This window comes from Mus musculus, chromosome 9 (assembly GCF_000001635.26).
Source record: "Mus musculus strain C57BL/6J chromosome 9, GRCm38.p6 C57BL/6J".
Lineage (NCBI taxonomy): Eukaryota > Metazoa > Chordata > Mammalia > Rodentia > Muridae > Mus > Mus musculus.
In genome coordinates this window covers 121,650,155-121,664,876 of record NC_000075.6, presented here as the reverse complement: position 1 = coordinate 121,664,876, position 14,722 = coordinate 121,650,155, and the positions used below count along the sequence as shown (strand labels likewise).

The window sequence follows — 14,722 nt, the reverse complement described above, 5'->3', positions numbered from 1 at the left end:
GGATCAGAAAGGGGGAGTAGATGGTTTTTGTTCAGGCTCTGCACTGTAAAGCAGCCGTAGGAGGCTGGGAAGGACCCCAGGGTCACGCATTCTGGGGACATTCATGAATGTCGGTGGAGAACCTCATAAGTAGGCTAGGGTTGTACCCTCCCACCTCCCAGGGAGCTTCCCCATCTTCGCCCCCTCCCTGGTACCATACCCCAGCCGATGAGTATGTACCCCCAGAAGTACTTCCGCTCAGAGAAGAAGGAGACGGCCAGCAGGGTGTGTAGGTAGAGGCCCTCGACCAGCAGCCAGAAGAAGTTGGCCATGACGCAATACTGGAAGAAAACCACTGCTGCCTTGCAGCTCACCTGTGGGGAGGAGCAGAGGGAGGTTCAGGGGTGGCAGGTCCCTCGCTGCCCAACCTCTGGTTTGGGGGGCGACAAACACAGTTGTGCCCAGCCAACTTGGATGCTGTCAGCTTGCAGCCAGGCTTTTCAAACCTGTGCAGTGGGTTTTCCTGTGATCTTGACTTTATATCCTTGGGCACTTTTGGCGGAGCTGGCTATTTAAGTTATCCATCTGTCAGTGTGTCTTCTGCACGTCTTCTGGCTATGGATCCCAGTGTCTCTGGGCATGTCCAATCCTCAGTGTGTGGCTGGCTGCATGTGGCTGAGAATAGCCATGGATGCAGTCCAACACAAAATGGTAAGCTTGTTTAAAATGTTAGGGTTTTTTTTTTTTTTTTTTTGGTCGTATTTCTGGTAACTGCATTTTGAGGTCTCCAGCATGAACCTGACTGGTAACAACATGGCGTCACAATGTCAAAGGTTCCTGTCTGCCTACCCACCTGCCCCTTTACCAGACATTTGTCTATTTGTGCTTGAGTGGGTTTTCAGTCAATCTCACACTGTAACCAGGCTGGTCTAGAACTCACTATGTAGCCCTGGCTGCCTTCCAACTCGCAGCCTTTTGCATCTGGGGTTATAGGTGTGAGCTACCATGCCTGGCCACTTATACATTTATTGACCTCCCCACTCATGACAACTCGGCCATTCATTTACCACCAAGACATCCATTCATCAACTCTATCTGCTCATCCATCAACCACCCACTTACCTAAGCTGTCTCCACACCCACTCACTTAAGCTGTCTCTCCACTCGCCCACACAGCACCCATCTATCCATTCATCTGCCCATCCACTTTTGGGCCAGCCCAGGACTCACACAGCCCTTCCTAGGTAACCACCTCCTTGCTCCCTTCAACAGCCCTGTCTTCATTCCTCTCTCCATATTGTTCTCTTCTCACCGCCCCCATCCCCCTCCTCACAGCCTGCCCACTGCTCCCTGCGCCCTGTCCTCCAGTGAGTCCTGGGAGGAGCTGGGAGCCCGAGGGTGAATTCTTGCTGGAGACTTCGAGAGCTCCCTGACCATAGGTGTGGGTTGAGGCTTTGGAGGGGACCCAGAGACAGTGTGGAGAAGGCTGGAGGGTAGAACAGGTGTGCTGCCTGGTTTCCTGTCAACTCGACACAAGCTGCTGTCTGCTTGGGAGAAGAAACCTCAATTGACAAAGTGTCCCCACCAGTCTGGCCTGTGAGTAAGGCTGTAGGGCGTTTCCTGGATGGATGACTGATGGGGGAGGGCTCAGGTCACCATAGCAGTGCCATCCCCAGGCAGGTGGTGAAGGGCACTATCAGAAGGCAGGCTGGGCAAGCCGTGAGGAGCAAACCAGTAAGTAGCATTCTGCCATGGCCTCTGCTTCTGTTCCTGCCTCAGGTTCCTGCCCTGGCTTCCCTGGATGATGGACTGTGAGCTATGCAATGAAATGACCCTTTTTCTCCTCAGTTGCTTTTGGTCATGGTGCTTATCACAGTGATAAAAAACTAAGGAGGGAGAAAGGCCAGGGTGCTCTTCCTCCTGGGAGCCATAGGAGCTGGTGAGGAGGACCACAGGAGATCCGTGAGCCACGGAGCAGAGCGATCAAGGACTCAGAGTGGTCTAGTTGACATGACCTGAGTGAAGGGTGAAGGTCTCCTCCAGGAAACACTCATTCCATAGCTTCAGGTCACCCTCTCACAGGCACCATTTATTTTCTACTTCTCCTGAACACAGAACCTGGGCTGCCCCTCCACCCCCCACACCCTCCACCCCATTCCCGCTCCCCTTTGTCTGTGAGGCATCCTCACGGAGCAACCTTCTCTCTCCTGCCTAGGATTGGGAAGTCCTTTCCTGGGTCACACTCTAGTCTCTCCAGAAGCTGGCGGGCCCTATCAGCTTTACAAGCTCTCTGGAGGTTGCAGGCCTCTCTCTCTGGTCTCCTCTTGGCTCCAGCTTGTGGGGGTCACCCTGGGATTTTCTCCCCACTTGAGACCCCATTATCCTGGGAATCCCACCGCTGATCTGGAAGCAGTGTGCTGCCTCCCTGGGCTCACTCAGAGGCCATGCGTCCTCAGAACACAGTGTAGGAGCCCCCCCTTTAATCTGTGTCCTAGGGTGGAGACCTATGAGTTCTGTGGACACTATGGTGGTTAATATTGTCAACCTGACAGAAGCTGGCATACCCGGGGCGTGACTGAGAGGGAGCTCTTGGATTTTGTTAATTCAGAGGTGGCCAGCACCGCCCTGTGGGCTGGGGACCCAGGCTGAATAGAAAGGAGAAAATGAGCTGAGCATTCTCTGCTCATCTTTCTGCTGCCCCATGGTGGGTGTCATGTGACCCGCTGCCTACTGCTCCTGCCTCCACACCTTCCCATCATGTTGGGCTGCAGCTCACACCAAACAAAACCAACAAAAGCTCTCCTTCCACTGTGCTTGTAGAGCATCTTGTCACAGCAATGAAAAAAAAAAAACAAAAAACAAAAAACCAAATACAGAGACAGAGACAGACTCCCCCGTCCATGCCTGGCAGCCTCCTCAGAGGGTCTTTGAGCCTTCTGACCCTAGGAAAGCCCAGGACAGGGCTGAGGGGGGCAGGCAGCAAGAGCAGGTAGGGAAGGACATTGGTATGGGAGCAACATCTGGGCTGTTAGGGGACAGAGGACTGAGCTGGGAGGAATGTGTGGGGAGGACTTGTACAGATGGGGAAACTGAGGCAGGGAGTGGCCTGAGGCCAGATTGGAAACTTGTGATGAGCCTCTGGGCACTGACTACAAGGAACCCACTTGCATTTCTTACTAACAAATATATGAACCCCCCAAATGGCCCAGAAACCGGAAAGGGGAGTACAGTCTGACAACCGGGCAAGGGGTGTGTGGTTCTGTCCCTAAGGAGAGAGGAGGGGCAGGGAGGGGGAGGGGAGGGGGAGGAGGAGGAGGAAGGCGAGGAACAGAAGGATAATGAGGAAGTGTGGGGTAGGTGGGTCCTCACCGAGGCCTCAGAGCAGTGGTCTGTCTCCCCGTTGTTGAAGAGGGCCATATCCTTGATGAAGACGGCGGTGGCCCTCAGGATGAAGGACATGAAGAGATGCATGTGGATGTAGTTTCGAGTACAGTGCAGCTTCCTGCAAGGGGCAGGTACACCTGGGATGCAGAGGGGCCTTGGACCACCCCATCCTGGCTGGCATGGGGCCATGCTTTAGGCAAGGAGGTGAGAGGAGATGTGGCCTCCAGGTTACAGGCCCTGCCTAACAAGATGACACATGCCCAGTCCCCAACCTCCTGTGCATCGAGAGTGTTTTGGCAGGCTCTACCTCTGGTGCCCAATGTATAGGAAAGGGGACAAAGACTGCTCTAGAGGCCACATCTTGGCCACTTGCTGTCGGGGTTGGGATGGCTGGGCTAGCAGGGGCAAGGGCAGAGACTGTGAGCTGCCTGGGGCTTGGTCTCACCTGAACAGGCTCAAGATAGCCATGGCAACCAGGAGGCTGGCAAGGGACAAGCTGTAGCCGATGGTGTAGCCGGTCTTCACTGCATCGTAGAACTCAGTCTGTTGCTGCTGTGGGAAGGCAGGCAAAGGTTTCGGGTAGGCATTCAAGGGTGGGGGGAGCTCAAAACTGGGGCTGTTGATGGGAATGGGTCAGATATATGCTCTGCCTGCTGCCCCTGCCTAACTTAAGAAAGATGAGCTTAGGACTCCCAAGAGCAGCTGAGTGGTACTCACTAAGCCCAGTTTTCATGGACAAATGGACACTGTGCCCAGAGGGTAATAGGAAGTGAACGGATTCTTCTCTCTGCTCTGCATGACGGACGTCAGCATGTCAAAGAGTGGAGATCTCACAACTCCCACCTGCCAATCACTCATTTTTTAAAATAGAATTTTGAGAGTTTCTCTGTATAGCTCAGGCTAGCCTCAAACTCATGATCTTCTTCCCCAGCCTCCCAAGTGCTGGGACTACAGATGGAGAGAGGGAGAGAGAGAGAGAGAGAGAGAGAGAGAGAGAGAGAGAGAGAGAGAGAGAGAGAGAGAGAGAGAGAGAGGAGGGGGAGGGGGAGGGGGAGAGGGAGAGAAACCAGCTTGGGAGTTCTGTTTCAGTTTTGGCTCCTCAGGGGCTAGCCCCCCTTGGGTGTGATCCTCAAGAAAAGTCCTGTGTGTACCTTGTTAGAGGAGCCAGGGATGGGTCTTGGGCGATGTGAACTTGAAGAGGGTGGACCCCAGGATTTACAGAGGCACAAGACCCCCTCACCTCATCCATACTAGATGCCCTGTCATTCAGGCCGCAGGCAATGTGGTAGGGGCCAGGTTCCAGTTGTGACCAGCCTTCTTCAGTGCAGTTACGGCTGATGTTATAGCCTGGAAGCAGGCGAAGAGAAAACTGAGTAGAGAGCCAGGAGGCAGACCAGAGCTCAGTCCCATTCTGTTTGTCCATGGTGCTGCCTGGCTCCCGTTCTATGACACTTGAGGCAGGGAGAGGCTCCTGCGGGGCCACTGAGGGCCCTGCTGTCCGGATGAGAGACTCAGCAGATGTCACTGCAACTCATTTTGCAAAACAGATTTTGGCTCCTATTTTAGCTCAAGCGCAGAGGCAGAAAGACTCTGGTCTGTGTACATAGTCACCACCTGTCCAGCACCAACTGAAGGCACAGGCAGATGAGCAACTCAGTCATGCGAACAGAAAGGTGTCACAATCTACAATGTCAGAGAACATTAGGAACATGTGGGCCTGTGGATCCATTAAGTCCATGTCAGAAGAGCCAGGCAAGAGATTGTCAAACACAGCAGACCAATGAAGGGTGCAAAACTCCCTCACCTGAACCCTGTGAAGAACGGGACGCCTAACTCTACGGTGGCCCCACTGAGCTGTCATCTGAGCCAGTGTGTATATCAGGGGATACAGAATGCCTTACTGTCTTTCCAGCTGACACTCAGCATGTTTCCCACTGCTCAGCATGGCCCATTCAAATTCCCATCTACCCATCTGCCCACTCATCAATTTGTCTGTCCGTCCATCTGTACCTGGTCCTCTGTCTTGCCTCAATGGTACCTCTGCCAGACTGGATGCTGTGTCTGGGCTCTGTACCTCCAAGTAGCTTGCCAACTGGGGTCCTTATTAACTCACCAAACCACGGGATTTTCTTTTTGCATCGGGCAGCTCTGCCTTTAACTGGAGTCTCTGTCTTGAGAATACGGGGATTACAGATGGCACCCCAAGTGTCTGTGCTTACAAGGGTGCTGATGATATGAACTCTGGGGTCCTCATGAGTACACAGCAAGAGTTTTGCCCACGGAACTCTCTCCCTAGGCTTCCTGCAGGCATTTTATCCAGCCACAATAGAATACTTCCTTCTAACCCTCTGATTTTTTTTTAATCTCTCATAGGAAACAAGACTCTTTGGGGGGGGGGCGCTCTGATTTCCTCAGCCCTGCTTCCCCAAAGCACAGGAGTGGGGGTGAGCATCAACCTTATCCACTCTTGCAAATGACCCTCTTGGGATGGAAGGCCAACTGTGTATCCCCTCCTTCACACGCTCCCGGTAGATCCAGTCACTAGTTCTAGGCTCCCATTTCTCTCCATCAAAGAGAACCCATGAACTGGACCCATGGAGTATGGCTGCTCACTTCACAAGGCCACGTGACTGTAGGGTACTGAGGGGTTAGATCTTCATACTCAGGTACACTCTGGGGTGAGGATGGCCATGCCTATGGAAGAGCTAGCCTGTTCACATTCTCTCAGGTCCTCATCTCAGAGAGCATCAGGGGCCGCCCCACCTTTTCCTGCCTCATGGGGACTCTGCCCATTTATTACACATTTGTTTATTGTCTCACTTAAAGGTGTCTCCAGCTAACACTGAGGATCCCAGAGGGCAGGCGAGTGGCAGTTTTGAATGTCCCTTCCCGCTGTTTGTGGAGCAGAGCTTGGTGCAATGGAAGCCATCGCATTCATGCTGACTGAATGTGGTCTAGAGGTCCCTTACATGTGAATGTTTGACCAGATAGAATATGGCAAGATGTGTAAGCAGAGCTGTGTGACGGTTTCCTGGGGCCCCAAAGGTCATCGGTTCCAGGCCTTGACAGACTGAGTCACAACCAAGACAACAAGAACATGGGAGCCATAACTCAATCAGACCTGCCCGTCAATCAGTTATCAATTGCTGAGCAAATATTTAGCAAGCCCTTCCCACGTGCTTATCTCTATGTGAAGAGCTAATCAAATCCCACAACTCCTCTCCAGACCCAATGCCATTCTTGGCCACGAAGTCCCCAGTTTTTTCTAGTCCCTCAGACAGCTTTCCCACTTCCTTAAGTGGCAAAGCCCCCTAGCCGGCCCCATTCACAGCTTCTGACCTTCAGCCCAGGGCTCTTACCGTGAATGGGGGAAAACAGTTGAAAGATGAGGGGGCAGTCCAGGACTACCACCTGGCCCCAAGGGGTCGTTGGCCAGCAGGTGAGGTTGTCCCACATCTTGCTGCAGCCTGTGGGGTGAAGGCAGAGGGCACGTGTCATCACATGAGCATGGTGAGGACTCTTCCTCCTCCTTTCCTTAGAGGGGCTCCTGTCTGAGTGGAGGCTGCACCTACGCAGAGGAGGCACAGGTCCTGTTCTGACAGGAAGAGTGTCCTCTCTCCATAAGGGACAGAGCTTCGCTACATGGCGTCATTTATTTGTTTATTTTAAATGGGATCTTGTGTAGCCAAGGCTGGTCCTGAAGGAGACCTTAAACTTCTGGTCCTCCTGTCTCTGTCTCTTGAGTTCTATTGAGATTACAGGTGTGCACCACGATGTCCAGTTTATATGGTGCTGGAGATTAAACCCAGGACTTGTTGTGCACACTAACTGCCAACTGAGCTACTTGCCCATTTGATGGACAAGCAGCAGAGATGCCAGGCAGGGAGCCTAGCTGGTTCTGCCCGATGGGAAACTGTCTCTCATTCTGGATGAGCACTTGTATGGGTGTCTGTCTTTTTGAATGGCAGGAGCTGAGGCTCTGGCATGCAAGTCCTCGGAGCAGTGGCTTTAGTTCTGTAGAGCGTTCCGGGAAAGCAGTCACAGAGAACAGGGAGCACACAGCCTGCACTCCACTTTGTTCTGGACGTTAATGAGAGCTGATTGAAGTTTCGGAAGCCATGTCACCTGCTGCAGTGCCTGTGGTATCTGAGTCAGAGAGGAGCACGGCTTAGACTTCAATCTACGTTTATAGCTCTCCCGTTCCCAGAGCTTGTATTTATAGGCACAACCTTCAGACCGTCGTCCCCTCTTATCTTTTACTGCCATCACGCCTGCACATGCACAGGACATTTGATTATAAACCATTCTCCTTTCTGTGCTTTCTTTTATAGAGCGTCGTATATATTTCCAGCAGCACAATGAATGGCCTTCACTTTTACGGTTTGTAAGAAAACAGACATTTAGATTTCAAAATCTTATATTACCAAATTACCAGCAGCACTTTTCAAGCAATTGAGCCCCGCAGTTTGAGCCTGCCTTCTCGACACAAACAAGGCTATTAATCCACATTCAAAAAAAAAAAAAAAGCAAGATCCATCCCAAGAGGCTCTGTTAGAGACCGTCACTGTTTAAAAACACGTGTGCACCATTTGAATTTTGTTTTATAATAGTAATGGCAGCGCTGGAGATGTTTGCTGTAGGATTCCGGGTACAGTGGAGCATACTGGTTGGCATCTGGCTCTTCACAGAGCTTGCAAAGCATTGCAGTCTGGCGGTGAGTGAAGATTTACTAGTGTTTGAGATGGGCTGGTGAGGATGCCAAGGGCTGTCTCCAGCGGTTCTAAAAAAATGGGTGCCCCTGTGGTGAGATGACGCCTCCAGACCCCCCTCTTGAGGGTGTAAGTCTCTTTGCAATGTTACCAGCCCTATATACAGATTTGCTCAGGAAACCCAACCCCAGAGTCAAAGTCACTGCCAGCTGGGCCAAGCCCAGACCAGCCCAAGTCCGAAGGTTCACAACTTCTCAAGAAGGGGGCCCGGAAGAGAAGGTGAAGGAATGCACCCACTTGGGGGAATAGCAGGCTCTCAGTACCTTGGTCAGGTGGCAGCCAAGGAAGGGAGTGAGGTGGGAGGGGGCGGCCTCCCTGTGCTGCAGCAGTCAGGTGGCACCTCCACTGAAGGCTAATAAAGTCCTGTGCCCCGCACCCTCCATTAACATTTCCCTTCAGTCTCTCCAGAGTCCCACAGTTTGCTGTGGCTGATGGTCCATCTTCTGCTGGAGGACATACAGGAGCCCCTCAGGTCCGGCAAATCTGCTCATGATTTATGGTCTGTTTCAATTAACATCAGTAAGCACCAGCTTTGGAATGTCGCAACATTGTTTCAGCCTCTAAGCCAGTCACTTATATAACCGGTCCATTTCACAGATGAGGAAATGGAGGCAATGGTAGCAGGATGAGGTGTGGCAAGTCTCTTGCCTATTCACACATTCCTCTCCTGGTTTGCAGGGCTTGGTAGCATTTCTCTGGGAATTTGGCTACCACTGGACTTTATGTACCCTTGATGACAGTGCCGGGCACACCCTGTTTTGCAGGCCAGCTATTGTGTCTGGGTCTCTGCCAGGCCTCGGCCTTTCAGAGTTGCCAGCCTGAGCTGAAAAGTTTGTGTGTGTGTGTGTGTGTGTGTGTGTGTGTGTGTGTGTGTGTGTGTGGTGGGGGATGGGGTGGTGCTGGGTCCTGTGCTCAGCTCCACCAGAGGTGGGAAAGAATAGAAGGGACTGGGCTCTGCCCTGTTGGGAGGCTGCATTTGGCCTCAAAGAAGTGCAGAACTGGCCTGAGCCAATGGCATGCTGTGAACTGTTACTGGGCCCAGGTCAGCAAGCAGGCAGGGAACCGAGGAAAAGAGGCCCGTGGGGTGTAGGTTGGGAGGCTCCTTGCAAGGGGTGCCTCAGGGCTGGTTTGCTGGGGCAGCTGGGCTGGGACACCATGGAGTAATAACAGTCATGTAAATACTTGGCTTCTAGAAATGTCTGTGCATCTGGGACATTTCCCCACTCAGGGCTAAGATCCTAGTAGGAAAACCATACTAAGACGCTGAGATGAGGGATGGAGAGGCAGGCTGGCACAAAGGCCCAAGTGAGTCAGTTTTATAGGATCTCCTATACATAATGACTTATACTCACATGTACTCGCAGGCATACTGAGCCCAGACACCCATGCAAATCTCTATGCATGGGCACAGGAAGGCAGGCCACCATGTAAGGAGTCAGAGTGACACAAATGCACAGACAGGACACACACTGGTGCACCCACACACAGATAGGCAGGGACACCGCACACCTGTCACATTCAGGTTTAAACAGATACAGGCCTCTGCCTCACAGAGACACTCAAAGGCAGGCAGAGTGATAGACTCTGGAAGGCAGGGCACAGCCTCAGTCAGACTCCGCCAGGAGTGCCCACCTGCATCCACGTGAGTGTACGTATACAAGAACCTCAGCAGCAGTCGGGGCAGACATGCAGTTTGCACATCTATGCCTGCCCTCTTCCAGGTCCCAGTCTGGTTGTTGTGTATGGGGCGTTGGCACTCCACAGGCACCCTGTGCCAGCAGTGACCTCATTGGGATCATGAGTGTGGCCAGTCCCCTCACTGGGGACCAGTTTGGAGAGAAGCTGCAATGGGCTCCAGAGTCTGGAGTCTGAGCTTCTTGGGCTTCACCCATGATCTTGAGGCCTGCTGAGGCCAGTCTGCAGTCCTGCAGCATAGGGTGGGGCACATACGCAGTAGGCAGGTCTAGTCACCCACTGACCCAGACCTCAGTCTCAGGGTCACAGGAGTTAGGGACCATCCTGCCATGAAGTGTGGCTCAGGCCAGGCCCGTCTGTGAGACCATGCGCCAGCATCCACTCATGAGCACAGGAGCTCTGTGCACCAGGGTTAAGGAGGGACCCAAAAAGATTACTTAACAGCTTCAGAGTGTTGTTGGGAGCCAGGAGCCAGCAAGCTGGACAGGTGCGCCCTGCTCCCATTATGTAACCGTAAGCCCAGCCTGGGGAGATGACCTGGAATGGAGGCCTAGCTGCCTAACTGTCTCTGCCCCACCATGCTAACTCTCTCCCAATACAGTGAGTGAGCCTTGAGCCTCCCACCCTCCTAACCCCTCTGCTTCCCTATACCTGACCACTTTTCAGATTTGCTCAACCCCGAGTAACCAAGTCAAGTAGGCAGAGCTCTCTTTCATTTGTGCTGATGGGCTGCTGCAGGGGTTCTGCCAATGGGTCTCTTCTAAGCTCTAGGTAAGCCAGGGGTTGAGGAAGTTGGTTTGGGGTGCCCCATGGTAGGCGAGGGAGAGCCTCATGGAAACCACCCGTCTCATCATGGAAAGCCTCTACCATTGAGTATCCTCTGCCTCCCTCCTTGGGTAGCCCAGCAGCCACAGCTAGACCCTTAAAGGTAGTTTCCAGATAAGAGCTGGGAACTCCCCAGATGTGGATGGGGTCAGGAAGGAGTGGCGGCCTTGTGGCCCTTCTGCTGTGTTGGAGGCCCAGAGCTCTGGGCTATGACCTGTCCCCTTGATCCCCATCCGACTGACTATTGTGGGAGCCACATGCTTTGGACTGGGCTCGTGACGTGAGGGGATTTGGGACTCCTCCGCTCGCACCCGACTCACCTGTGGTTTCATTCTCCAGCTGGGCCTCCTCCAGGCACTGCTGACGCTGTTTCTCAATCATCTGCAGGTACTCACACTCCTGGTGTGGGCTGGCTGCCCGGCTGCCCTGAGGACAAGGCAGACAGAAAGTGTCAGCCTCAACCACAGGCTTTCGGAGTAGGGGGCCAAGCTAGGTCAGTCAAAGTTGATCCAGTTCTCAGCCTGGGTATCTGAGTTCCACACTAGATACCCACTCTGGCCAAGGTCTTCATCCTAGCCTCATACTGAACCCCAACCCCAACCCAGGCTATAACCCATCCTAGGCCCAGATGAACTCTTATCCCACTTCTAAATTGTCCCCTACAAAAACCTCAGACTGAGAGCCATCCCAAACCCATACTGCACCTCTACCTCAGCCCCAGGCAGCACCCTGATCCCAACCTGTGTGGCCCAGATGTTCTCACTGAACCCCAGATTTTGCCTTGAGGGCCTTCTCAGGACTCTTGGCTCCTAAGTAGTGCAGTCGCTGTAAGGATTCTGACCCTGGAAAGAGCATTTCCCTAGGGTCTTGAGATGATCACTGGGCTCTGCTGCTCTGGCCCTGCCTCAGTCTCCCTGCATAGGTGGGCCCTTGCTAGTGATTCCTTCATAGGACGTTGGACCAGCCTCAGGCCCCTAGGGCCAAGCCCAGGCAAAACAAAGGAGCCTGGCTGTAGCACCTCCTTCATGGAAGGAGCCTCTGCTCAGTCTCTCTCATGAAGATGGGAAAGCAATGCCTGACCCTTCTTGCCAGACCTCACCATCTCCTTCACCACAGAAAAATAAAAACTAAAATGGATTCCATGAGGACCAGGGAGGCTTAAGCAAGTAAGCGGAGCCTCACAAGAAATCTGCAGACCACGAGCAGCCTCTCGAGTCTCTGAAAAGTTGGGAGAGGGGATGATGGAGAAGCCATGATTCTCCCCTGCCCTCTAGAGGCCCTGACCCAGAGGCGGGGTGAGGTGGGCAGACATCATGACAAGACATGGCACTGGGGTAGATATGAGTCTGAGACCAAGGGGGAAATGTCAAGCCTTGAGGGGTTGTGGGTGTGGAATAAGGTAAAAGCCTCTCTGTGCTGTGAGTGAGCAGTTGGGCTGGGACAGCTTCGGCCTGCCTCTGACATTAGGAAGTGGCTGCTATTCTTGGCAATCCTCTGCTAGTTTCCTCATGTCTGCCTGGATTGGCGAGCATCAGCCTCCACCAGTACCCTAGGTAAAGCTCCAGAGATCTCAGGGTTAGAAACTGGGTCCGCCTTGCAGTGTTCATACCTGGGCCTCAGTCTCTGCCTGGAAAATGGGCCTCAGTCCCCCAGCCGCCACATCCCAACTCAACGCCTTGCTGAAGTAACACAGACATGGGCCTTCCCTGTATTTCCTCCCTCTAAGGGGACCTCCTGGCTGGCAACATCAAAGAACACAGAACTGGACCAGTGGTCTATGTGAGTCAACTCCAGTGACCGACCGACCTGCACCCAGGCAGCAGGGCGCTCTCCACCACCAAGAGAAAGGTCCCTTCCACCACAATAGGTCTCCTGTTCCCGTGAGCCTTGCCATTTCCCAGGCCACCAGTGGTCCAACCAGCACTCTGGTTGTCCTAGCCTAGATCCATGAGAATCTCTGCCCCCCACACATCACTTGTCCAGGCCTGGATGTCACACGGCAAACACAGATACCCAGCCAACTGGGGTCCAGACATGTGCTGCTGCTAAGTCCTTTTCCTCTTGGCATAGGGAAAGCGCGGTGATGTCACGGAGCATCATTCAGCAGAACCGCTTAAAGACTCGGAAAGCAGAGTTCGCAGGAGACCTGGTGCCTCTGTATCCTCTTAGGGATCACGCTCCACCTTTCCAGTTAGAATACTTGGAGCGGTGTGGCTTCGGGGATCTGTGACTAGCTCATCCCCAGGTGTGGGGCGTAGGATAGTTTGGGGAGACCTCTGAAAGAGGAAGTCAGGCTGGCCAGCCAACGCTGTCCATCACCATTCCACCTTGTATGCTCCTGGGCACCAGTCTCCCAACAGCTGGATGCCTTTAGATTTGCAACCTCATCCCAGACTCTCAGGGTCCTCCTCACATTGTCACCCTGCGTCACACCATGCTTTAAAGCAGGATGGGCTGTGTGAATACTATGTCTTGTGCACATGGCACACGTAAAAAGCTTTTCTCTCTTCTGGTGCTAGGTTCTCATTTGGGAAGGACCCTCCCTCCTTGCCCACCCCACTCTGTCACTGCTCTTGGTGAACCCTCTTGCAGAAGATTGGTGTGACCAAGACTTAAGTCAGTCAGTATTCCCAGCCTCAGCGCCTGGCACCCAGCCCAAGCCAGGCTCCTCTGAGGCAGAAGGCTCGCACGCCTGGGACTTTTGATTAAGCTAGGCAAGTAGGGTTAATTCTCCCCCACTGGATTGGAAAAACCTCAAAGGATCAGAGGCTGGGGCTTCTGTGGTGATGTTATTGACAAACATGAAGAACATGAAGATGAGGCCACTGAGGGTTGGCAGGATGGACTCGGAGAAAACCCAGAGCTGCTTGACAGGGAAGGCGGGGCATGTCTGAAACCAGATCTTCCCACAACACGAGCCAATAGCCTTGTTTATAGCTCAAGCGATAATTTTCTTATCCCAGGAACCCATCATGTTCATTCTCGAAGTCTGAGTACAGAACAGTGGATGTCCCTTGCCTTTAGGGTCCCTATTAAGTCATAAAGTCTTAATGACCATAAAGACTGCCAACTGGTATTCCATACATAGATGGAAGAACAGAACCAAGGCAGCTCCCTCTGGCCCTTACCACTGAGGAATTCAGGCAGACCTTGGATCTCCTCTCCCATTTTTTTCTTTTTCTAAGCATCTAAAGATGTATGTGTATCTACATATACACATACATGCATATATACATACATTATATGTACATACATGTATATGTACACACACATGTGTGTGTATGTATGTATGTATGTATATGTGTCATGTGTGTGTGTGTGTGTATGTGTGCAAATGTGTGAATATGCATATAGAGACCAGAGATTAGCTTTAGGTACTGTTCTTCAGGTATCATCTACCTTATTTTTTGAGACAGGGGCTTTTATTGGCCTAGAACATGCCAAACAGGCTGGGCTGGCAGTCTTGCAAGCCCCAAGGATCCACCCATCTCTAACTCCTCAGCATTGAGAGTTAAAGTTTCTGCTAGCCACCCAGTTTTGTCTTCTTTCCTTCTTCCTTCCTTCTTTCTTTCCTCCCTTCCCTTCCCTCCCCTTCCCTTCCCTTCCCTTCCCTTCCCTTCCCTTCCCTTCCCTTCCCTTCCCTTCCCTTCCCCTTCCCCTTCCCCTTCTCCTTCCTTCCTTCCTTCCTTCCTTCCTTCCTTCCTTCCTTCCTTCCTTCCTTCCTTCCTTCCTTCCTTTATTCCTCCTGTTTCTTCCTCTATTTTTAGCAAGGGTTCCAGGGATCATGGATCCAGGAGTCCCCAGAGTAATCCTGAATTCTGGAAAGCTGAGAACCACAAAGAGGAATGGTATCCAGTAGTTAAACTGTTTTTGCCAAAATACCGCGCCCCCCCCTCCCCGGTCTGGAGCAATGTAGAGGAAACAGTGACCCAGATAGGGACCTGAGATCACCCAGTAAGGCATATATATCCCTAGATAGGACCCAAGTCTCTGACCCTAGTCTGTGTAGCATCAATTCCTTGACAGAGATTTGCCTTTGGCCATCTGGTCAACCAAGGCCCCTGGGAGGA

General features: G+C 52.6%; 1 protein-coding gene across 2 annotated transcripts in view; it reads right to left on the bottom strand.

The window, feature by feature from the left end:
* Vipr1 (vasoactive intestinal peptide receptor 1) overlaps positions 1-14,722 on the bottom strand; it is a 30,239-nt gene that overhangs the window by 8,078 nt on the left and 7,439 nt on the right. Inside the window, exons 2-7 of one of the 2 annotated variants that reach the window (NM_011703.4) lie at positions 10,973-11,078; positions 6,723-6,830; positions 4,604-4,710; positions 3,809-3,915; positions 3,349-3,481; positions 200-353 (exon numbers count right to left, since the gene is read on the bottom strand). In NM_011703.4, coding sequence (NP_035833.2) covers positions 200-353; positions 3,349-3,481; positions 3,809-3,915; positions 4,604-4,710; positions 6,723-6,830; positions 10,973-11,078 — 715 coding nt within the window. The remainder of the gene's footprint in view (positions 1-199; positions 354-3,348; positions 3,482-3,808; positions 3,916-4,603; positions 4,711-6,722; positions 6,831-10,972; positions 11,079-14,722) is intronic. The other variant, XM_006512068.4, reaches the window with a different exon arrangement.